Below are 24,941 nucleotides of genomic sequence, written 5' to 3'. Positions count from 1 at the left end.
GAGGAAGTCACGCCGTCAAGCTGGCTTGCCCAACCGTTCATTCAGCCCAGAGTGGTTCCGCGCTAAAGAGCTGCCTCATCACAATGCTGCTTGACGGGGTGCTGGGGCTCAGTGTGGCGCTGCTTCTCATCCAGGTGGCATCAGGTGAGAGAAGCCCTTTCAAATGTCCTTTCTATCTTTCTGTCGTAGTCTTTATTCTATCTGCGTATATTGTGCTGAAGTGGAAATTCCTGAAATTGCTTCATCCAGTTATGTCGACAGGTTCCACAGAGCTGAGTTTAGCAATTCACAACACCAGCAGCACAGATCGGTGCCAGCCAGCTATGATTAACGTTCAGACGGCGATGCCACTCCAACACACTGGGTTTACCCCTAGGTGTAATGTAAATGGACTTTTAAGTGCTACTTGTGTTTGATTTCCTATCTTCTGAACTTTTACTTTCTGTGGTCTTTCCTCTCTTCCTTTTAGTCCGAGACCTGAGATGAAAACTACAAAATTAAAAAAGCAAACCTGTGCTTACCCTTTTGTTCTTTGTGCTTTACATTTGGTTTTTTTTCCTGTGCCTTTGTCTCTTTGCGGCCATCTCTAAATCTCTGGCTTCCGTCACTTATATGTTTCTTCTTTCTCCATGTCAGCCTATTTCTTGTTTTTCCATTGCCGTTTTATCCTTAATCACTATTTAGTATTTTACGGTACTGATATTTGGATTTTCTCACCTACTTTTCTACACCTTTTCCAATATTTTTCGCTCCCAGGAAAATCCTGCTTTATGTGTTTTGCAGCACCTTTCATTTTTAAAGGGTCAAAGAGGCCACAAATCATATACTTGTGTGTGTAATCTTTAGGCCACCGTGTTTACACTATGGTGCGCAAATCGGTGTGTTACAGTGACGTTCTCATGTCAATATGGTAGGAATGGCTGTGCACAGCCAGCAGATGGGATCATCTGAATTCAGTTCAACAACCCAATGAGTTCTCTTTTCTGAGTGTGCACTGCATAGAGAAACCTACGCCTGTGGGTGGCATTGGTAAGTAAGTAATCGACCAGTTATCTGGACAATGAGCTAATTGGCTGTTTGCTATTGGTGAGCTCGTGTACTTCATTGGTTTGCATATGCGCAGTGCTGCTTTCATTCCTACAGTGTGCACCGGGTGTGTGTGTGTGTGTTATGGATTTGTGTATGTCCAGTGTTGTACTGGTTGGGCATGAGCTGTATTGACTTGAATTTGATTTACTGGGTCACGTGCAGTGTTGTGCATGAACTGGTTCAAAAGAGTGCGATCATTGAACAAGCTCATTTTTCTAAGGACGGTGCACTTAACATAACATATTTAATAATAATAATAATAATAATTCATTACATTTATATAGCGCTTTTCTCAGTACTCAAAGCGCTATCCACACAAGGAGGAAACGGGAAGCGAACCCACAATCTTCCACAGTCTCCTTACTGCAAAGCAGCAGCACTACCACTGCGCCGATATTTGCAAGTGACGAACTTGAACGTGGGCGGCATGGTGGCGCAGTGGTAGCGCTGCTGCCTCGCAGTAAGGAGACCTGTTCGCTTCCCAGGCCCTCCCTGCGTGGAGTTTGCATGTTCTCCCCGTGTCTGCGTGGGTTTCCTCCGGGCGCTCCGGTTTCCTCCCACAGTCCAAAGACATGCAGGTTAGGTGGATTGGCGATTCTAAATTGGCCCTAGTGTGTGCTTGGTGTGTGGGTGTGTTTGTGTGTGTTCTGCGGTGGGTTGGCACCCTGCCCGAGGTTGGTTCCTGCCCTGTGTTGGCTGGGATTGGCTCCAGAAGACCCCCGTGACCCTGTGTTCAGATTCAGCGGGTTGGAAAATGGATGGATACTTGAACGTGAGCTACTTCAGTTTTAGGTGACCATCTGCATCTCGTTTAGGTCCACATTAAACGTTTTGCCCTACCCTGTAATGTACGGGTGGAGCCGAATCCGAATACGGTGTTCGGATAAGTACCAATGGTGGATTTTTACGAATATTTATTTTGTATGAATATTTTGCCATTTACACAGTGGCACAGTGGGTAGCGCTGCTGCCTCGCAGTTGGGAGACCTGGGGACCTGGGTTCGCTTCCTGGGTCCTCCCTGCGTGGAGTTTGCATGTTCTCCCCGTGTCTGCGTGGGTTTCCTCCGGGGGCTCCGGTTTCCTCCCACAGTCCAAAGACATGCAGGTTAGGTGGATTGGCGATTCTAAATTGGCCCTAGTGTGTGCTTGGTGTGTGGGTGTGTTTGTGTGTGTCCTGCGGTGGGTTGGCACCCTGCCCGGGATTGGTTCCTGCCTTGTGCCCTGTGTTGGCTGGGATTGGCTCCAGCAGACCCTCGTGACCCTGTGTTCGGATTCAGCGGGTTGGAAAATGGATGGATGGATTTTGCCATTTATTTGTATACGGAAAAAATAACGTAAAATCTAACTGGCACTGTCTGTGTCTGCCTGCTTGTGCTTAAGCTGCACCTCCGCTGACATGAGCACGTGTTGAAGCGCCGCTTTCGCTTTTAGGAAAACGTTGTACTTTGCGAGGCCACTTGATATTTTTCCTCGCTGGACATGCAATATGTGACGCGAATTTTGAGCGGCAGTGTAATAAGTTAGTTCACGTACACGCTGGTTCTACAGTCACAAGGTTGGAAATAGAGCGGTAATTTAGATGTATACTTGCATCTATTCTTTTTTGACCTGGACGATATTCACATATATTGTTGTACATGTTTGTTGTTGGATATAATGCAATAAAGTGTATTTAAATAAAAAAGTCATCATAATTATTGTATTTTATTCAAGAACACTGTAATAGCCTAATATAAGGCATGCAAAATTGTAAACTCATGGGTCATTTATTGTCACTCCTTAAAAAATACAAAATAAATGAAATGAACAAGAACTAGTAGAACTAGTACAAAATTGAAATGGCCAACTACAAACGTGAATATATTCGTTTTAATCTGTGTGACCTCAACGTTGAGCGTCTTGTGAAGTGTGACCTTGCACAACACTGGTCACGTGTGCCTGTTACTGGTTTGTACTTGTATACTATCGGTTGGCACATGAAGTTCGTTCGATTAGTTCACAGACGCTTAGTCTGCTAACACTTAATGATTTTTTGGGTGGGCTTGGACTCGATCAGTTTTATGTAAGCACACGATCAGTTTGTATCCTGTGATATTTCTAACACATTTTATAACTGTATTTTGGTCTGTTTTGTTGTTTTGTTTTTGTTGTTGAGGATTCTGCTTCTAAGGTTTGTTTCGGACAAACTTATTTTTTTAATCTGTCTCATTTATTGCTGTTTGTGTGACATGCATTACAGTCATCCCTCACTTATCGCGGGGGTTACGTTCCAGAGCCGGAGTCGGGTGGAAGAAGACGGAGCTTGGGAGTGAGGAGTGGAGGTGGCAGAAGAAAAGAGACAGAAGAGAGAAATAGAAGGGACTAGGAGCGTTATTGGTGGTGCACTGTGTTAATTGTGCAGAAAAGTAGAATAAAACGTGTGTATTTTGGGACATTTGGCGTCCATGTCTGTCTGTCTGTGCCCGGGTTCAAGAGAAAAGAAAACAGAAAAAGAAACAGGTAGCAGCGTAACAATGCTAATTCAGGTGGTCCTGAAGTCCTGATAAGATTACATGACAATAATCCAAGTCGGCTAGAAACAAAAGCATATGTTAATTTTTCAGCATCTTGAAATAATGTAAAAGATTGAATCTGTGTTAACGTTTCTTAAATGGAGAAGCTGCAGTCTTAGTCATTTGTTTAATAGGTGATTTAAAATTGAGTTTCTTAATCCGTACAACCAACTTGCTGATTCTTTACTTCTGACTTGACCTGCAGGGCCAGGTGATGACCCTTGTCTGGTGAGATCAGATCCTCACTTGAAATTTAATGTCAGTAAATGTAAAGTATTACACATAGGAAGTCAAAATGTTAGGTTTGAATACACAATGGGCGGTCTGAAAATTGAGAGTACACTTTATGAGAAGATGTAGGAGTCATAGTGGACTCTAAGCTATCGACTTCCCGACAGTGTCAAGAAGCCATTAAAAAGGCTAACAGAATGTCAGGTTATATAGCGCCCTGATGTGTGGAGTACAAGTCACAGGAGGTTCTGCTCAGCCTTTATAATGCAGTGGTGAGGCCTCATCTGGAGTATTGTGTGCAGTTTTGGTCTCCAGGCTACAAAAAGGACATAGCAGCACTAGAAAAGGTCCAGAGAAGAGCAACTAGGCTGATTCCAGGGCTACAGGGGATGAATTATCAGGAAAGATTAAAAGAGCGGAGCCTATACAGCTTAAGCAAAAAACGATTAAGAGGTGACATGATTGAAGTGTTTAAAATTATGAAGGGAATTAGTACAGTGGATCGAGACTGCGACTTTAAAATGAGTTCATCAGGAACACGGGGACACAGTTGGAAACTTGTTAAGGGTAAATTTCGAGCAAACGTGGAAGTTTTTCTTTACACAAAGAACGATAGACACTTGGAATCAGCTACCAACTAGTGTGGTAGACAGTAAGAGTTTAGGGACTTTAAAAACTCGACTTGATGTTTTTTTGGAAGAAATAAGTGGATAGGACTGGCAAGCTTGTTGAGCTGAATGGCCTGTTCTCATCTAGAGAGTGTTCTAATGTTCAAATGTAAAGGAAAAAGCACTAAAGCAGCTGATTCTGCTGGTCTCTGTAGTTCTCCTACCTGTGTGAATGAGAATCAGCGGGGTCACTCCATGTTGGTCGGTCAGCACTTCCACTCTTTGAAAGCATCACCCACCTCTGAATGTGATTTAACAAATGATTTGTTTCCAAGCTGTCGCTCAGTTGTAAATATTATTAAGAAGTTTAAGGTCTATGAGACTGTAGGCAACCTGTCTGGACGTGGCTGCAAGAGGAAAATCGACCCCAGAATGAGCAGAAGGACAGCGAGAATGGTAGACAAAAAGCCAAGGACAACTGCCAAAGAGATTCAACTGAGCTGAACTCCAGGGTCAAAGTCCAGTGTCTGATCGCACCATCCATCTCTTTTTAAGTGACAGTGGGCTCAATGGAAGAAGACCCAGGAGGTCTCCACATAAAAAAGCCAGACTGAAATTTTCTAAAATGCATATTGACAAGCCACAATGCTTCTAGGAGAATGTCCTTTGGACAGGTGAGACAAAACTGGAGCTTTTTAGCAAGTCACATCAGCTTTATGCCCACAGACGGAAAAACGAAGTTTTCAAAGAAAAGCACACCATAGCTCCTGTGGAACATGGAGGGGGCTCAGTTATGTTTTTGGGGTTGCTTGAGTCTGTGCGGGGAACAATGAAATCTTGAGGCCAACAAAACATTGTGGAGAAAAACGTACTGTCCAGTGTCAGGCGACGGATCCTCCAACAAGAGAAGGACCCACAGAGCTCAGAGCTGAAAGCACCCAAGAGTGGCAAAGAACACATTGGACTATTCAGAAGTGGCCTTCTAGGAGCCCTGATTTGAATCCTATCAAACATCTATGGAAAGAACTGACGCATGCAGTCTGGAGAAGGTCCTCTTCAAACCTGGAAGAGCTGGAGCAGTTTGCTCAGATCGAGCGGGCCAAACGACCTGTGGACAGGTGCAGAAGTCTCATTGAGAGACTCCAAGAATCGCTTGTTTGCAGTGATGGCCTCTAAAGGTTGTGCAACAAAATATTAGGGTTAAGGGTCCCATCATTTTTGTCCAGGCCATTTTCATTTGTGTTATGATTTGAAATATTCTGTTGGATCAAAACTCTAAAGAAAAGTCTGATAATCAAAGATGGATGCCAATTACTTTGGTCAGTTTCAAGTTTTTCAGAGACAATTGCGGGTTCTTCTTGTGTTTCCGGAGGGGTACCAACACATTTGTCCACGTCTGTAGAAGCCACTCTTTTTCTGGTCGCAAACCATAGAAGCCTAGTCTAGCAGTAGTGAGCACTTGATTTTCTTCTAAAAACTGTAACTAGCGAACATAAAATATTTTAAAAATATTGAGATCTTTTAATGGAACTTAAAAAAAAACTTGTTATACTTGTAAAGGCACAGGAGGAGGACTGTTACGACAACAAGTATGGACAGTGGTCTAATTCTGCATCATGTAGTTTGGGCAAAAACAGTTAAGTCTGGCCTGAGCAAAGTTTAGACTTAAGAACTTAAGAATTGGGTTTTATAGGTTGATAGTTTCACTTTTTGCCTACTTGCCAAAATCATTTCTTACGCTAACACTGTCCAAATCTGAACTTAATCTCGGAAACTTAGAAACCTTCTTCTACAGTTTTAACAATAAAGAAAGTGCCCTGACATGAAAATGACTGTGATCATCTCAATGCTTGGTTCCTACCCAATTATCTTTAAAACGCTAGTCTACTAAAATCTTATAAAGCTCTTAGACATCTGAGAACGACACACAATCTGGACTTCTCATATATCTGACACTGGATTTCTTACTCTTTCCAAGCCTCACTTTGCAAATCTTAGCAAATGCTCGCTGCTGTTGACTTAACTGACTCCTGTCAGACCATCAGACGCAGATCTTCGGCAGATGTTCACTTTCTTTAGTGCAGATGTACTGACTGCATGAGGAGGCAGCAGCTTTGAGAGGGACAGAAATTGGGACACGTTGCCAAGTCAAAAATGTCAAGCCAAGTGTCAGAGTCAGTAAGCCTGATAGTTAAGCAATCAGAGCTCAGGATGTGCTTCAGGAAGTGGAGTCAGGAAAAGTTTGTTTAAGATCACTGAGATTTGTTCCGCATTTTGGTGTTTGATGTGAACCTTAACTGAAGTGTCTCACCAATATCTGCATGACTGTGTGTATTGTGCTGCTGACAGTGGTGGAGGAAGAACTCAAACAATTTACTTAAGTAAAAGTAGAAATAAAGAAGCAAAAATGTACCCAGTGAATGCTGAAGTACCCCATTGACCTTTTTACTTAAGTAAATAAGTACTTGCTTGTATATATATTTAAAAAATTAAAGTTAAAGTAGTGGGTAGCGCTGCTGCCTCGCAATTAGGAGACCCGGCTTCACTTTCCGGGTCCTCCCTGTGTGGAGTTTGCATGTTCTCCCCGTGTCTGTGTGGGTTTCCTCCCACAGTCCAAAGACATGCAGGTTAGGTGCATTGGCGATTTTAAATTGTCCCTGGCATGTGCTTGGTGTGTGTGTGTGTGCGCCCTGCGGTGGGCTGGCACCCTGCCCGGGGTTTGTTTCCTGCCTTGCGCCCTGTGTTGGCCGGGAACAAAAAATAAAAATAAATGGGCCGCTACAGTGCACTTGAGTTTCTGATATCGCTAACTTATTGGCACCTCTGCGTAGAAGAACAGCAGCAATGAGCACCTGTTAGGCTCACATGCGCCCCTTTCAGTGCGGCACGGTACTGTCTGCCTTAACTTGTGCCTTTTCAATGCGGTTTCATGTCCGATCAGCAAGACTGAATATGTTACACACTTTCATTAAAGATATTAGAAAGTCAGGGTGTATAATAAACGTGTCTGAAAACCTTATATTGGCGACATACAGAGAGACGTCAACAGGCACACACCAATTGCAGGCATCAACCCAGCGTGTGAGGGAGAGCGCAGTCCAAGGTGAGGTGAGGCTCATCGCTGCTGCACCTCACCTCATGTTTCTCCCCAGTATTTGAACAGGAAATGTGCAAATTCACTGATTTTGACTATAAAAATGATCTAAAGTATTGGAATCATACAGAAAACAAATTTGCAGCCCAAACTGGTGGACACGTTTATTTTATGTTATCATTATTAGTTTTTTTACCTTTCATAATGACAGGTGAGGCTCTGCCTCCAATGACCGCACGTCCCTGCTTGTTACATAAGAGTAAATGAGTCGTAGATACATCTTTGCAGTACCTAAAGTGTTACCATTATTTCATACAGATTTTGCCTCCTGCACCACCAGTTAAAGCTTTTCCTTTCTTACTCCCAAATCCACTTTCAAGGAGAAACAGGAATCAGAAGTTAGTGAGGTGTAGAAAATGGCCGACACTGCAAGGTATTTGTGGGTAACTGAAGCTTGACTTAGGGGATACACATACTAGGGTCTACCCAGAGGTACCACGATCTGGTTTTTGTTTTTTAATTTTTTTTTTATAGTCATTCCTTGGCCTCTTGAAATATTTAGATATCATTTTGGGGATTATAGATGTCAAAGAATATAGCCATTACATTTATTTATGGGTTTGAAGTGTTTTTACTTTCTCATTTTCTTTTTGTTATGGGTGCTACCATTCCATGTTCTTTGTGTTTCTGTTGCTAGGTAAGATCAACTGGAAATGTGCAACACAATACAATTTATTTTTGTATAGCCCAAAATCACACAAGAAGTGCCGCAATGGGCTTTAACAGACCCTGCCTCTTGACAGCCCCCCAGCCTTGACTCTCTAGGAAGACAAGGAAAAACTCCCAAAAAAACCCTTGTAGGGAAAAAACGGAAGAAACCTCAGGAAAGGCAGTTCAAAGAGAGACCCCTTTCCAGGTAGGTTGGGCGTGCAGTGGATGTCAAAATGAAGGGGGTCAATACAATACAATACAATACAATACACAGAACAGAACAAATTCTCAATACAGTATAAAAATAAAAATTTTACAAGTACGGAGCAGAATTTAACAGTAGATGATATCACATAAATATGATTAGGATTTGTTTAGAGTCCTGGAGACCTCATCCATCAAGCTGCCTCCCCCAATTGGCCATTCCACAGCTGAGACAGCGCTGGGCCCGCCAATCCGATGAAAGGACCCCTCTTTCCCACGATTCCTGCGATCCTCCATCAGAGATGACTTTTTCTTAGACAGGCAAAACAACTTGGCAGGTGGGCAGTGGCACCAAGTGCCACATTTGAGTACCGAGAAGATAAAAAGAATGGGTGAGAGTTAATAGGAAATTCTAACTATCATATTACTTATGTTTTAGTGCTAATGACTAACAACAGAGATGCAGTCTGCACAGTTGATCAGCAGCTCTAGTCAGGGTGTGCTAAACTGAAGTAGTGAGTCTTCAGCCGGGGTTTGAAAGCTGAGACTGAAGGAGCATCTCTTATAGTGGCAGGCAGACCATTCCACAGTTTAGGGGCCCTGTAACTAAAACTCGACCTCCCACTGTTATTTTATTAATCCTTGGAATCATAAGCAGACCGGCATCTTGAGATCTTAATGTGCACTCTGGTTTGTAAGTCATGATGAGTTCAGATAAATAAGCTGGACCTTGTCCATTTAATAATTTATATGTCCAAAGACATGCAGGTTAGGTGGACTGGCAATTCTAAATTGGCCCGTGTGGGTGTGTTTGTGTGTGTCCTGCGGTGGGTTGGCACCCTGCCCGGGATTGGTTCCTGCCTTGTGCCCTGTGTTGGCTGGGATTGGCTCCAGCAGACCCCTGTGACCCTGTGTTCGGATTCAGCGGGTTGGAAAATGGATGGATGTTAAAAGGAGGATTTTGAAATCTGCCCTAAACTTAACCGGGAACCAGTGTAAGGATTTAAGAACTGGAGTTATGTGTTCGTATTTTCTTGTTCTTGTAATAATTCTTGCAACAGCATTTTGGATTAACTGGAGGCTGTATAAAGAACAATTTGAACATCCAGTGGGCCACAGGGTCGTAAAGATCAACATTGGACAATTCCTAGTTTGTCCGAGATTGTGGATACAACCTAAAAAGCCTAGTACTCTTTTTTTAATTCTTACTGTTGAATTCTGGTTATGAGCATGTTTCTGTCCCTTTGACCATGATCTTTGACTTACGTTTGACTCTGTTTATGTGTAAATTCTCTTGGATGCTCTTTATTTAAACATTGATTACAATTTTTGTCTAACATTTTGTTCCTTGATTCTCACTCTATGAGAATGACCTCCTCTAGTTTATTTTAACACAAATACTTCCCGATTCTATTTTTCTCCCACCTAGTTCACTCAGTATAAAAGGGACCACACCTGAAAATCGAATTAACTCAGATGGCTCTCATGTCCATGAACTGAGCCCACGAAGCAGCAACATCAACCAGCGAACCACTGTGCCACCATTAAAGTTAGAAGAGTGCACTACATCTATATTTCTCTTTTTAATGTACAGCTCTTATTGTCTAGCATCATAGAAGTTACTGATTCCACTTTTAAGTCATCCCAGGTTTTTCATAGAGTGTCAGTAGAATTGCATTCATAGAAATTGTTTCCCTTTCCATCTAATATTGTAGGTGAAAGTGTGACCCTGGAAATGGATCCAATACAGATGGCATTTATGGGAGAAAAAGCTAAATTGGAATGTGTGGCGTTTGTACCACCAAACTCATCAGAGGGGGTTTTGAAGATTCTTCACAATGACATGATTCTGAAATCAAAAAGCATTAAGAGCACTGACACAGTCTCTGTGGATTTCGATGCCAACAAAGACATGGGAGGCTACTATGAGTGCGCCTACCGGAACCCTGACACAAATGTCAAGAACATCTTCAGCTACTTAATTGTTCAAGGTATGTAAGAAAAGCTTCTGGACGTTCCCAAGTGAAACGTATTAGAGCAGAACCTGTAGATGCTGGCAAAAGAGATTTCATATCAAACTTCCTGACTACTAAGGATACCCTTACCTGATGGCAGATTGGCACAATTAGAGGGGTAGGTTGCCAATTTAAGAAATGGTTGGGAGAAAAAGGTAAAAACATGGATTAGCTATTAGTAGTAGCAGTAGGCCTAGTAGTTTTTAACGTTTTTATTTATCTTTATTGTCTTTCAAGTTCAAACTTCAAATCTGTGTTAACATATATTGTGATGGAAGAATAAACCATTAAAAGCAATTCTGGTCCTAACTGTACAAGTTGATCTTGTTAGTAGGATGGGTGATGCTGTATGTCCACAGTGAGGTTACCAAAGGCCGACTTGTGGGGAGATCAGAGCCCTGGTGAAGATGAAATTCAGATGTTCTTGTGCCTCTAATTCTTAATGAGATTCATCAAAGAAAATCCCGACTCTCAGATGTAGGTGCTGTAGATCCAAACGTGATTAACACATAAGTGGTACGTGTGTTGCATCCATCACCTTCACTTATAGAGTTCCTCCTCACTGAACTTGGCATTGATCACGTTGTTACTCTTTAACTGAATTATCTGCAGCAGGAAGGACACCTTATCGATACTTGGAAACACAGCCTTGGTCTAAGCTGGGCATGTGCAGCTGTGCCCATGACAGCGAAGGGGCACGTAAGAGGATTTCGCTCATGATTTTGAATTTGTCAGAGCGTGTCATGAAGCTTTCAAGGAGACTGCTAAGCAGTGCTTCGATTCTAGAAAGTGTCGTCTCATTCACAGCATCTTTGACATCACGTAGAGTGGAAAAGTACAACATCCACCCCATTAGGTCACTCAGAAATAAGTCCATGTTTTGTGCAAAACGAATTATACAGACAGTAGGATGCCCAGACACTAAAACTTGAAGCGAAGCCTCTCACTTTGAACACCTCCATCAGTAAGAGGGAGGTTTATTTTTATTTAGTTTTAAAGAGTTCTCTTTTAAAAACCCTTTCACAGTAGCAAAATTGGCTTTTCTGGTTGTGTTAGCCTTCAGGGGCAAAAGGCACAACAGCTCCTCCTTGACCGCCTCACCATCACGGTTTGCATGATACGTACCTTGACAGCTGCACAGTGTCTGTGCTATCCATTGACTTGCCAAGCATGACAGACATGAGATCAACTGATTTCAAATCTGACCAAAGAGTTAAATAACTGAAAAAAACAACAATGTCAACCCTATGGGGTACTGGTGAGGCTGACAAGGGTACTTGTTTCACGTGGTTTTTTCCCCCAGAAAAAGGTTCTTCCAATATCCCTACAGTTCTGTGTGCACACATGGCTTGCCTTTTCTCACTTGCAGGTTTCTGTGGTATTGTGCCACACTGGCATTACCAGCAATAGAAATAAATAGTTTTGTGTCCTCTGCAGGGTTATGAGAGAGGCGTTTGTTTGGAAAAAAAAGAGGAATAAAAGCTTGCCTTTCTGTCCATTTGCAAAGTGCAGAGGGACAACTTTGCTGATGATATGAGCGCATTCTGTGGAGCGTCACGACGGGCCTGGTGTAGAGTGGAATGGCGGCTCTGTCACTGACCGGCCGGGATGGCGTTGTCTATCTTCCGCTCGTGCGTGTGCCTCCCGTAACCTCATAAGGCTAGAAGAGTGAGACAAAGTGCGAAGTGTTTTAGTATTGGTTTGCCGCGGTTTAGAAATGGGATCCCGTATCGGCAGTAGCTCGGGGAAGGGAAGCAAAAAAAAAACAACATGGGCTTACTTTCAGTTTTAGGAGAGAAGCAGTCTCTGCGCGCCGCCGCCGGCTGCTCGCACTCTTAATAGTAAATTGTGCGCGTCCACGTCATTGCGTGCCCGTGGAGGGATGACGTTTAGCAGCTTAATTGGTCGGCACAATACAAAAGGGAATTATGGCCTCTGGAGGGGGTCTTCTGGCCAGATCGTGCAGAGAGAGGGGTACTTGGTAGAACACTATCTTGAATTTACCAAGTACTAATTGTGCCTTGATTTTTGAAAATATTTTTTTCTTCTTATGTAAATATCTCTGGATTAGCTTTGGTGGAGGTATTTATTGGGTTATGGTTAATGGTGCACTGTTTATTTTTGTATAAACACTTTTTTCTTTTTCTATATTTTGAATATTCTTGTTTTTGGGAAAACACCATATTATACACTATTTGGAGGAGTCGCTTCCTGATTTGAATTACTGTGGAGGAAGACAACTTTATTTTTGATTTTTGTGTATATATGGGTTTCAGGGCGGCACGGTGATGCAGTGGTAGTGCTGCTGCCTCGCAGTTAGGAGATCCGGGTTCGCTTCCCGGGTCCTCCCTGCGTGGAGTTTGCATGTTCTCCTCGTGTCTGCGTGGGTTTCCTCTGGATGCTCCTGTTTCCTCCCACAGTCCATAGACATGCAGGTTAGGTGTATTGGTGATTCTAAATTGTCCCTGGTGTGTGTGTGCCCTGCGGTGGGCTGGCACCCTGCCGGGGGTTTGTTTCCTGCCTTGCGCCCTGTGTTGGCTGGGATTGGCTCCAGCAGACCCCCGTGACCCTGTAGTTAGGATATAGCGGGTTGGACGATGGATGGATGGGTTTCATTAATTTATGTGCATTTTTCTTTTTGTTTGGGACTTTCAGTCAGCACTGTAAATACTGTAAATAGTCCGATATATAACTGTTTTGTGTGTCCTTTGCGGTATTTGACTGTATATTGATATATATTTGCTGTAGGGCATTATTTTTGTTTTTCTTTATGTGCACCTGTAAGTAAGATGTCACTATATTTTTGCAAAAACCCAAGCCTTTTGTGTCCGTGTCTCCCTGTCTTTTACCATCATCCTGGTCACGCTCGGTCCCACATACTAGACACATAGAGTGTAGGCTGGTGTCCCCCAATTCCCACTACACGGCTTCATGAAAAGAGGTGGCTGGGACCGTTTCCAGAATAATTGCCACAGCTTTCAAAATGGCTGGGGAGATTTCCTACAAACTTTCCCAGAGCAGCAGTCCTATCTTGTCTGGCTGGGTAACCAAGTGAGAAAACATTGTGGAAGCCCACACATTCAGTTTTTTACAGTGGCGTTAACCAAAATGGTAGCTTGACAGATCAATACAGTGGACCAGCATTGACATGAGTAGTGTAGGTAAATTCATCAGTCCGATTTAAGACTGCATTGTTTTTTGCTTGCTATAAAACATCTGGGCTTGCTGCTTTACTGTAGCTGCTATCCACATGAGGTTCATTTAGACTAAAATCAACTGAAACTCCAGACAGGTGACCTCCATTCAACTAATTCTGTGGCTTCTGAAACCACTTGGCTGTACCAGTGATGTGTTAGGTGTGTCACATTAAAGGCAGTGTACACTTAAGAGCTCAAATATGTTGTTTTTTATACTAGGGGACTTTTCGATAAACACGAATATCAACTCTGTCTCACTTACAATTCGTCACATGTTGGTTTATTATATATACGAGCGTAATCTTTCAAATTCATATAGAAATCTGAGAAAACTTCTGTATCCGTATTTATCATATAAATTTCGTGTAAAGTGCAATACTTTTGGACGTATGGATTTGTATCCATGATTGACAGTAGAATTTCTAATACGTACAATCGTTTAACTCTTTCGACTCTATGGTGCATCGCTTCTCCGTGACTATAAATATAAACCTGACCGAATTGTGGTTTCTTTGAAATTAAACTTGTAGTAACGTTAATTGTTGTGGGACCACAGATTCTCATAGCGTATGGTCCCGAATCGTGTAAATCTACATTTTGAGCATTGAATGATGCAAACACGAACAGATTATTGTACATTCGGATATTTTGCCTGTAGTGTTTGTGGATTTCACTTTCACCAAATAACAGATCTTTTAATTCTCGTGGATACGCCTCTTCATTGAGAAGAAACACTACTTTTCCCTGATGGCAACATGAATTAGACGATCTACAAGTCTCCGACTAAAACTTTAAAGCCAAATAATATCTACATACTTCTGTCATATCCCTATGTCCATATATTCGATCTCTTTTCACTGTTCCATTATTTCACCAAGTAATAATTTCTGTTTGTTAGCGCTAATGTGATCTTTACTATTAGTTTTATGAGACTTTCGCATTTTAGCACTTTCATAATCTCTAACCTGCTCTGCATGTGTATCACGCCAACGTTTTTGAACTACTGTATGATGTTCTTCTCTTTGTCTTTCCTTCTTCTGTTGTTTGTCTTTATTTCCGCCCCCGCTTGGACCTGTTAGGTTTTCAATTCACCTCATGGCACAAAGTCTCATCTCGCGGGACGTGAAATTATCTTTCTGAAAATGTCTCGTCTCGTCCCAAGATTTTTACATACAGTAGAGAGAGATGTGTACATCATTTAGAGTCTAAATTTTAGACCACTTTACAGAGATCTGTTCTGACTTTGACATTAAGGAGTTATTTGCTGTTGATTAGTGTCTAGAAAGCCAAATTAAATACGCTGTGATTCAATGTTACATAATAAGAAAATGTGGAAACTTTCAAGGGGGTGAATACTTTTTATAGACACTGTATAAGGTGCCTATGCATTATTGCATTAATGGATTTTGTGCAGTAGAGTGTTTTTAAAATTGTATTTTTTTTATCTATTATAACAGGGTAGGTCAAAGAGGGGCATGCTGGGAGGAGGCCATATAACGTGTAATTGGCTGTAAAGCCTCTTAGCACAATGCAGAGGGATGAACTGGAGGTGAAAGGTGCCCCAGGACAACACAGGGTGGGGAGGACGCATGGCATTTGCAACCACCCTCTTGTTTTCCACTGCCTCCAGCCTCAGTCCTGTAACACGGCCGGCCTTCCTGATCAGTTTATACAGGCATCATGTGTCCCCCGAGAGTGTTTAGTGTGGGTGTCTGAACTTGAACTTCTACCTGTTCTCTTCTAGAGAAAGATTATGAGGAGCCAGAATCCTTCAAGACGGCTTTTGTCCTTCTGCTGCTGGTCTCTTTTGTCCTTCTTATCTTCAATATCACGGGGACTTTGCTGCTGTTCTGCAAAGCAAAGGTGAGAGCTAACATCAGTATCTTTACATTTTCTGAACAAGCAGACCACCTAAGATGTCTGAAAGCCAATTCATGTCTACTAAGTCCAGAAATTATTATTTTGAACTTAATAAATAAAATTATTTGGGGAACTAAATAGATCCAAGTAGATGTTTATTGGAGAACAACTGATAAAAAAATACAAGAAAAAACTCTGGCTGTGAGCGTCAGTGGGCTTTGCACTGTAGGAACCAAGTTACCTAAACTATTCTATAACACTTCAGTAATTATTTACTGCTCTGATGTTGATCTTTCTGATCATCAAATAGGTCATTACGACAGTGGCGTAGCTGGAGTTCGTGCCGCTCGGGGCAGGGCAGGCAGGGCCGGATTTTCCTATAGGCTAACTAGGCTTCAGCCTAGGGCCTCAAGATCAAGAGGGGCCTACATTCAAATTGTTAGCAAAATTTTATTATCTCTCATGTAATTTACAAACTTAAAAATGGAGGGTGAAAGGGCCTCATAAGTGGAATAGCCTAGGGCCTCTTTTCATATAAATCCGGCCCTGAGGGCAGGGCTTCAATTTGCCGCCCTCCAACATATCTGAATATGTTAACTTATTTAAATAGAAATTAAAATGACGTATGGAGAAAAATTAAGATACATTTTGCATATATTTATTTATATAGAGAGAAACAGCAATATTTTTTCACATATAATTATTTATAAGCATCAACTAGACAAGAATATAGTACAGACCCACTGATAAGCCGTGTTCTGATTATTAGCTTAATATAATTACGCTGCGAAAACCAGAACCGGTGTAGCGTACAAGTGATAAGTGGGGATGAGCAAGAACACATTCGGATTGATAACGAAACGAAATTATAAATTGTGAATTAGTTGTTTATCTTCCTAGAGATTATCATCGGTGTAATGTTTCTGTTTATGTTTGTTATTGCCTCATAAATATCAACTGCCATGTCTGATGCCGTCAGAGAAGGGCCGTCTGAAAATGATTTTTGAAACATTTGTGGATGAAAATCAGAGAATTTGACTTTTTTCATTCATGCGTGATATTTTTGCGAACCCTGCTGCTTACACGTGAAGTGTTCTGAGCCTTTTGACCAATAACGCCGCCCCCTAGCTACGCCACTGCATTACGATAGCAATTGATGAGAATTCATAATTAATTGCAGAGTTACAGTATTTGAGGGTTCCTCTAGAGCAGGGGTTCCCAACCCTTTGGACGTCAAGTACCACCTGAGGTTAATTGAGTTACGTTGCGTACCACCCGAATTTCCATCCATCCATTTTCCAACCCGCTGAATCCGAACACAGGGTCACGGGGGTCTGCTGGAGCCAATCCCAGCCAACACAGGGCGCAAGGCACGGAACCAATCCTGGGCAGGACGCCAACCAACCGCAGCACCCGAATTTTTAACAAAACAATTAAAAAGCAAGTACTGCAATGAATGATTAATTCTTAATTAGGTAATATACAGCAAATTCACGACACTGACTACAACCGCCCCGAAATCTGAATAAAAGTTAAAGAATTGGAAGAAATTATGCATAAAATTAATGAAAAAATTTGTGCATGTACATAAATTGATAAATTCCGCCCCGAAACTAAATCCTGCCTTCGGCCGGTATGTGACGCAGTTACCGAAGACGAAATGGTATCGGCTTTGTGCTTAGATCTAGTGACTACGATGCGATACAGCGGCCGTGCACGTATAACAACAAACACGAGCGGTTTCTGTGAGGCAGAGTTACCGAAGACTAAATAGTGTCGGCGTTGTGCGTTCATCTAGTGACCAAAAGCTCAAACAGTGAAGAAGTAGAAGTTGACTTCCGCGAAACGGAATTATGGTAGCGTTAAATGAACTAAATACCGATTCGAATAATTGGTTTTATTTATTCAGATGACGAAATTTCACACCACACTAAATTTGGGAATCCACGTATTATTGTATTTAAACAGTTTCATTGATTTTTGCTCACAGCAGGCTTGTCATAAAGGGTTTTGCACAGATAAATTAAATTTCTTGCGTACCACCTGAAAGAGCTCCGCGTATCCCACAGTTTGGGAACCGCTGCTCTAGAGAGCCTCTTTCTCTTAATCCAGGGGTCTCCAATCACAGTCCAGGAGGGCCGCAGTGGCTGCAGGTTTTTGCTCCAACCCAATTGCTTAATAAGAAGCACTAATTGCTCAAGTAACACTTCTGCTTCACTTTAGTTGTCTCGCTCATTAAGATTTTGAATGCTTATTGTTTATTTTCATCTTAAACAGCTGTATTCATTCAGTTTTTAATGGATCCTAATTAGCAATAACATGCGAATGACAAAAGAGACCAGCATTTCTCCATTTGGCTTGTTACCATTTACACCAGTGTGTATTTATCTTGCATTATTTGGTTTAATTAAATACTTGGAAGGAAAGTAAAGAGAAAAAAGTGAATGATTGAGAATTGCTCGTCCATTTTAGCCTTCAAATCATTTGGATGATATCCTTAGATAGGGGAAGAAAGTCTAGGATATGAGAATGACCTGACATAGCAGAGTTAAAGCACTAACAAGCCATGAAATTAAATTATTGGCAGAATTGCTTTCTAATTAAGCAACCGGGTTAGAACAAAAACCTGCAGCCACTGCGGCCCTTCAGGACTGTGATTGGAGACCCCTGTCTTAATCGATTTGGCTCAGAAACTAATCAGCACGTCGTCATCTCATAACAGGCTTAAGTTTCCAGTTTGATATTTTTCCATCCAGTCATTTACTATCAGTTGCATGCCATGTGACACGCCAGCCTTTAACCGTTTGGTTGAGCTTAAAAAGGGCAAAAAATGTTTTTTTTTTTCTTTTTGTAAAAATGTGGAGGTCTGATGGGGGGGCCCTTTCAGTCTGGAAGCTCTACGGCCTTGTGATGATGAAGACAACTTTATGGCCAGACAGTTGGCTGGAGTGAAGATTGCAGCACTCTGGGGCTGTGGGTGGTTTTTAATTTTACTGGACAGAGAAAGTGGACAGACAGGTATGTCAGGTGTCCAGGTGGAGGGTCCACCACTACTGAAAAAGCACTCCTTCTACGGGGTGGGGGGGTGGTAGTCACATTTGTGACGCTCTTGACAGATTACAAAGCTTCATTCCTCTATGCTTGCAATCAGGGTGCTTTACTGGAGGAATGAAGCCCCCAAAATCTTTGGGTTTCGTGAAAGTTATTTATGAAAATCTTTATTCTATTGGTGATGTGTGTTCATTAAACTGGCATTTCTAAACTGGCCCTGCCAGAGTGTGGAGGTGGCTGTGGGGTGAGTTGAACCTGTGGCCGACTGACGTCAGTCACCTGATGTTGCCATGACCCTGAATTGGATAAAGTGGGCTGCAGGATGATATTTGTTTAGTTTACTGGAATATTTTGTGCATAGCAGGATCCAACCTTTTGCAGGAAGGATAATGTAACATTTACAATAGACTTTGGAACTGAGGGCACATGCTAATTTTTTAGTGCTGTTCAAACCAGGGAGACATTTTTATCAAATAATGTAAGGAGTAACAGCTTTTTCAGTGGTTCAGCTAAGACGTTTTTATGTTTGCTCAGTGACTAGGCCGCCATTTGCCTGGAAGAGTTTATTAGTTTTCACTCATTTACTTCTTTGAGTTGCTTTTTTCGACAGTAGGTGACTTTAATGCTTTCCTGTTTATTTTAACTTCTTTTCTTTTTTTTGTATGATGTTGGTGAAACTGCAAGTGGAAAATGTCAGATGGGCCATGTGAGATAAAAAGAATGATATACTTGAGCCCGGGGGGCTATGATTTTAGGGTAGTGCTGCTGTCTCCCAACTCTAGGGACTCGGGTTCAGCTCTCAAGCCAGTTTGCAGTTCTCTTTGTGTCTGCGTGGATTTTCTTTGTCTATTTGAGACCCCCCCCACACTTCATAATGATGCCCCTTTTTTGTTTGATTTGGGTAGATTGGGCCTGTTATGAGTGGGTGCGAGATAACGTGGCCAGTGATGGACTGCCTTATCGCACTCAAGTACTTCTACAACCCCAGAATGGAAAGAGCAGCCTCTGAAAACGGGCTGATGGTCAGCAGATGTGGTGGGACTGATGATATCTGTTGATATTTTAGATTTGTGCTCAGAAGAAGAGAGCCTCCCAAACAGCCAAGACTGAAATAAAACCACCAGAGAATGCTTCTGGTTCAATTTACAAGGTTAGTTCTAAAAAGAAATCAAGGACCAAAGGTACATTTGGCTACTTTGTCCACTTCCTTTTTTTCTCCTTTGGGGTTCTTAAAGGTGACACGACTCCTTCATGCAGCCTCGGCTTGTTACTCTTTTGTGAGGGCTGGAAGAAAATAATTTCTGTCTAATTTACAAGACCCTTCACTTTCTGTACAATGTATTGTTGTTGTTGATTTAATTTTAAATAGAACATTTTGCCCTTTTGGCTCATCAGTCTAAACTCCATAACCCATATTGACAAAATGAAGACATGTTCTTAAGAAAGGTTTGAAAATTTATTAAAAATCAAAAACTGAAATCTCTCATTCATATCAATAGTCAGACCCTTAACTCAGTACTTTGTAGAGGACCCTCTGGCATCCGTTACATCTTCGAGTCTTCCTGGGTGTGTCTTTGCAAGCTTTGCACACTTGGCTTTGGCCAGTTCATCCTGATCATCCTGGCAGGTCATCTTAAGCATCTTCAGGTTTCTCCCCACACGTTCTAAGGGTTTAAATCTGAGCTTTGCCTGGGCCACTCAATGACGGTCAGAGATGTCCTGAAGCCACTCATGCATTGTCTTGGCTGTATGCTTCAGGTCATTGTGGCGCTTAAAGGTGAACTATCACCCCAGCCTGAGGTGGTGTGCACTCTGGAGCAGGTTTTCTTTAAGAACCTCTTTGCATTTGGCTGCATTCACTGTTTCCCTCATTTCTGAGCAGTCTCCATGTCCCTGCCGCCATGAAGCACCCCACCACTATCATGCCCCACCGTGTGGAGGGTATTAGGCAGGTGATGAGCAGTACCTGGTCTGGAAATTCAGGTCAGAGTTTATTTTTTTTGTTTCATCAGACCAGAAAATCTTTTTCCTCATGCTCTCAACGTTCTTTAAATGCCATTTGGCAAACTCCTAAGCTGGCTGCCATAAACATTCTACTCCATAGTGGCTTCTGTTTGATTGACGGAGTGCTGCTTGGATAGTTCTTCTGACAGGTTCTCCCATCTTCCAAAGCTCTGTTAGACTGACCATTGGATTCTTAGTCAGCTCCCTGACCAAGGCCCTTCTTGCCCGGTTCCTCAGTTTGGCTGGACGGCCAACTGTGGGAAAACTGCTGGTGGTTCCAAGTGGTGGTGACAAAGATAGGAGTAGCAGTCACTCAACCCGACACAGACAGATGCAGGAGGCACACTGACCAAACACAAATGTTTTATTTGTTCTTCTTCACCTGTGGGCAACGTCTTCCCCATTTCTCACAGGCACAACACAGTCCCAAAGCACCAACACCACAATCCACAATACTTTTCTCTTTATGTTCTCCTCCACTCCTCCTCGGCAAGCTTCGTCCACCTTCCACCCAACTCTGGCTCACTGAGTAGTCTCTGTTGACCCCTTATATAAGTCACCCAGAAGTGCTTCAGGTGCTCGCTGCCCGACTTCCATCTGCACTTCCAGGTGTATTAGAAGAAACGCCCAGATGGGGCTCGGGAACAGCTGCGGCGCCCCCTGGCGGCACCGCCGGATCCCAACAGGGTTGTATCCAACTCTATCTCCCATGAAGCCCTGCTGGAGTCTGAGGCACCACTGCCACCCGGGGGGCAACCATTAATGCTCATTTTCAATCTGTCAAATTTTACTCTTAAGTGTTTTATTAAACCAAACAGTGTACAGGTGTACATGGAAACAAGTTATATGGAGGACTGCTGGCTCCGTTGTCATTTACATCTTATTACAGCAGGACAAGGTATCCAAAAAGACAAAATCAGTGGTGGAAAGATACCATCTATCTATCTATCTATCTATCTATCTATCTATCTATCTATCTATCTATCTATCTATCTATCTATCTATCTATCATATAGTGCCTTTCACATCTATCTATCTATCTATCTATCTATCTATCTATCTATCTATCTATCTATCATATAGTGCCTTTCACATCTATCTATCTATCTATCTATCTATTATATAGTGCCTTTCACATCTATCTATCTATCTATCTATCTATCTATCTATCTATCTATCTATCTATCTATCTATCTATCTATCTATCTATCTATTATATAGTGCCTTTCACATCTATCTATCTATCTATCTATCTATCTATCTATCTATCTATCTATCTATCTATCTATCTATCTATCTATAGTGTCTTTCACATCTATCTATCTATCTATCTATCTATCTATCTATCTATCTATCTATCTATCTATCTATCTATTATATAGTGCCTTTCACATCTATCTATCTATCTATCTATCTATCTATCTATCTATCTATCTATCTATCTATCTATCTATCTATCATATAGTGCCTTTCACATCTATCTATCTATCTATCTATCTATCTATCTATCTATCTATCTATCTATCTGTTATATATATAGTGCCTTTCACATCTATCTATCTATCTATCTATCTATCTATCTATCTATCTATCTATCTATCTATCTATCTATCTATCTATCTATCTATTATATAGTGCCTTTCACATCTATCTATCTATCTATCTATCTATCTATCTATCTATCTATCTATCTATCTATCTATCTATAGTGCCTTTCACATCTATCTATCTATCTATCTATCTATCTATCTATCTATCTATCTATCTATCTATCTATCTATCTATCTATCTATCTATCATATAGTGCCTTTCACATCTATCTATCTATCTATCTATCTATCTATCTATCTATCTATCTATCATATAGTGCCTTTCACATCTATCTATCTATCTATCTATCTATTATATAGTGCCTTTCACATCTATCTATCTATCTATCTATCTATCTATCTATCTATCTATCTATCTATCTATCTATCTATCTATCTATTATATAGTGCCTTTCACATCTATCTATCTATCTATCTATCTATCTATCTATCTATCTATCTATCTATCTATCTATAGTGTCTTTCACATCTATCTATCTATCTATCTATCTATCTATCTATCTATCTATCTATCTATCTATCTATCTATCTATTATATAGTGCCTTTCACATCTATCTATCTATCTATCTATCTATCTATCTATCTATCTATCTATCTATCTATCTATCTATCATATAGTGCCTTTCACATCTATCTATCTATCTATCTATCTATCTATCTATCTATCTATCTATCTATCTATCTATCTATCTATCTATCTATCTATCTATCTATCTATCTATCTATCTGTTATATATATAGTGCCTTTCACATCTATCTATCTATCTATCTATCTATCTATCTATCTATCTATCTATCTATCTATCTATCTATCTATCTATCTATCTATCTATCTATCTATTATATAGTGCCTTTCACATCTATCTATCTATCTATCTATCTATCTATCTATCTATCTATCTATCTATCTATCTATCTATCTATCTATCTATAGTGCCTTTCACATCTATCTATCTATCTATCTATCTATCTATCTATCTATCTATCTATCTATCTATCTATCTATCTATCTATCTATCTATCTATAATTAAGACTTTTATATACAAATAATTTTCGTGACTATTGTACTTGTTCCACATGTAGAGTCTTGAAGCGTGCAGCCCATCTATTTATAACGTAATAGAGCTCGAACCTGAGGAAGCCAGAAGAGGAAAGCCATCTGAGCTGAACAGAGACAAAGACAAGGTAGGCAGACTGATTTGCGGCGCTTTGTTTTAATAGTGAAACTGACAGAGGGTCTTTAGCCTAATTATTATGAAACTGCTTATATCACCTCTTTTTTTCCCCCAGAAGCCACACATTGATGAAACATTGGACCTCGTTTATGAAAATCTTTAATGTCCTCTCGAGCTCTATAACATACACAAGGTATTTTTCCAGCCAATTATGAAATGAAATGGCGCAGACATTTTGCTGAAAATAAAGGACTTTCTGCTTTATGTAGTTTGCATTAACTTCTCATGGAAGCACATGTAAATTAAACAAATTACTTATAGCTTCTATTCCTTTGTATTGCTAAATAAATACACAGAATTGCCTTGAATCTAATTTATTTTCTTGTCACATTTGCTGCATATTATGTGAGGTAAGAATATTTAAGTGAATGTGTAGAAAGTGATCTCCACCAAAACCTCCACCGATCTGTGCTGACCATTTTTATGTAATTAAAGGTCGACAGTCTTTTACAGTAACAAATTCAACTTTTCCTGCTCATACTAGACAGCCAATGCTTCATATGTGTAAGTTGCTTTTAACTGAGTTATTTAAAAACATGTTCTTGTTCCCCCTTAAAGTACTGTATGTGTTTTGCCTGTATCTTCATTACATCTTAATGTCATACTGATTTGCTTCCAAAAGAGAAGTTCCTGCAGATTCCCTGTGTTTGTCTGCTTAAGTTTGACCTCCGTTTGTGTGCTCAACTGCTGGAAATGGCTGACTGTTACATGACTTCCAGTGCAAGCTGCCAGCAGTACTTAGGGAGTCAGATGGCCCCTGATTACTTAGTATTAGAGTTCTGTTTCTTCTGCCTCTAACTGGGCACACTTAACACTTCTCAAGTCTGTGTGTACTAGAAATCAACTTTCATTACCTGACCTACTTTTGATTTTTGTCATTTTAGTATTTCCTGGTGTTCATTTTTAGTGGTGCAGTGGTAAGTGCTGCTGCCTCACAGTTCCTTAATCCCAGATGTGACATTTCGCCCTGGCACTGCCAGAGGTGGTTTATATGTTCTTCCATGTACTGCGTGGGTTTTTAGGTGGGTCCTTTTGTTCTCCCATATCCCAAAGACAAGTTACTTTACAAATTTGAGTCAGCCCATTCTATCCAGCAGGGGGCGCTAGCCCCCTGGTTGGAATAAGTTCTTTTGTATTTGCAGCATGTTACATAACCCAAAACTATACAGATATAATGTAAAAAGACGATACCCCTCCCTTAGTGATACTGCGCTAAAAAATTACATAGGAGAAATAACTTAGCTTTCTTTAATGACGCTTTACACTGCATTACGCTGCATAGCTGTGAAAGGCACTATATAATAGATAGATAGATAGATAGCGTAGTTGGCAGGATTAGATAGATAGATAGGAAGGAAGGAAGCCATGACAAGACCTTGTGTAGAGTCTACCATTTTCGTCGCTGCATTGGAAGGATTTTCAGGATCGGATGACATTATCTCCCATCTGTCCGTTGGCTTCAAAGGTGTGCCGGGCAA

General features: G+C 41.1%; 1 protein-coding gene across 1 annotated transcript; it reads left to right on the top strand.

Annotated features, from left to right (window-relative positions):
- On the top strand, nucleotides 1–23,866 carry LOC114663258 (uncharacterized). Its single transcript, XM_051934402.1, has 6 exons — nucleotides 1–144; nucleotides 10,205–10,480; nucleotides 15,446–15,564; nucleotides 19,679–19,762; nucleotides 23,312–23,413; nucleotides 23,519–23,866. Exons 1-6 carry the CDS (start codon nucleotides 84–86, stop codon nucleotides 23,564–23,566), a joined length of 690 nt encoding a protein of 229 aa, XP_051790362.1. The 5' UTR covers nucleotides 1–83; the 3' UTR covers nucleotides 23,567–23,866.
- Nucleotides 23,867–24,941: the final 1,075 nt, after the last annotated feature.

This window comes from Erpetoichthys calabaricus, chromosome 12 (genome assembly GCF_900747795.2).
Source record: "Erpetoichthys calabaricus chromosome 12, fErpCal1.3, whole genome shotgun sequence".
Classification (NCBI taxonomy): domain Eukaryota; kingdom Metazoa; phylum Chordata; class Cladistia; order Polypteriformes; family Polypteridae; genus Erpetoichthys; species Erpetoichthys calabaricus.
Note: the sequence above shows the minus strand (reverse complement) of the source record. Positions and strands in the feature narration are given on the sequence as shown.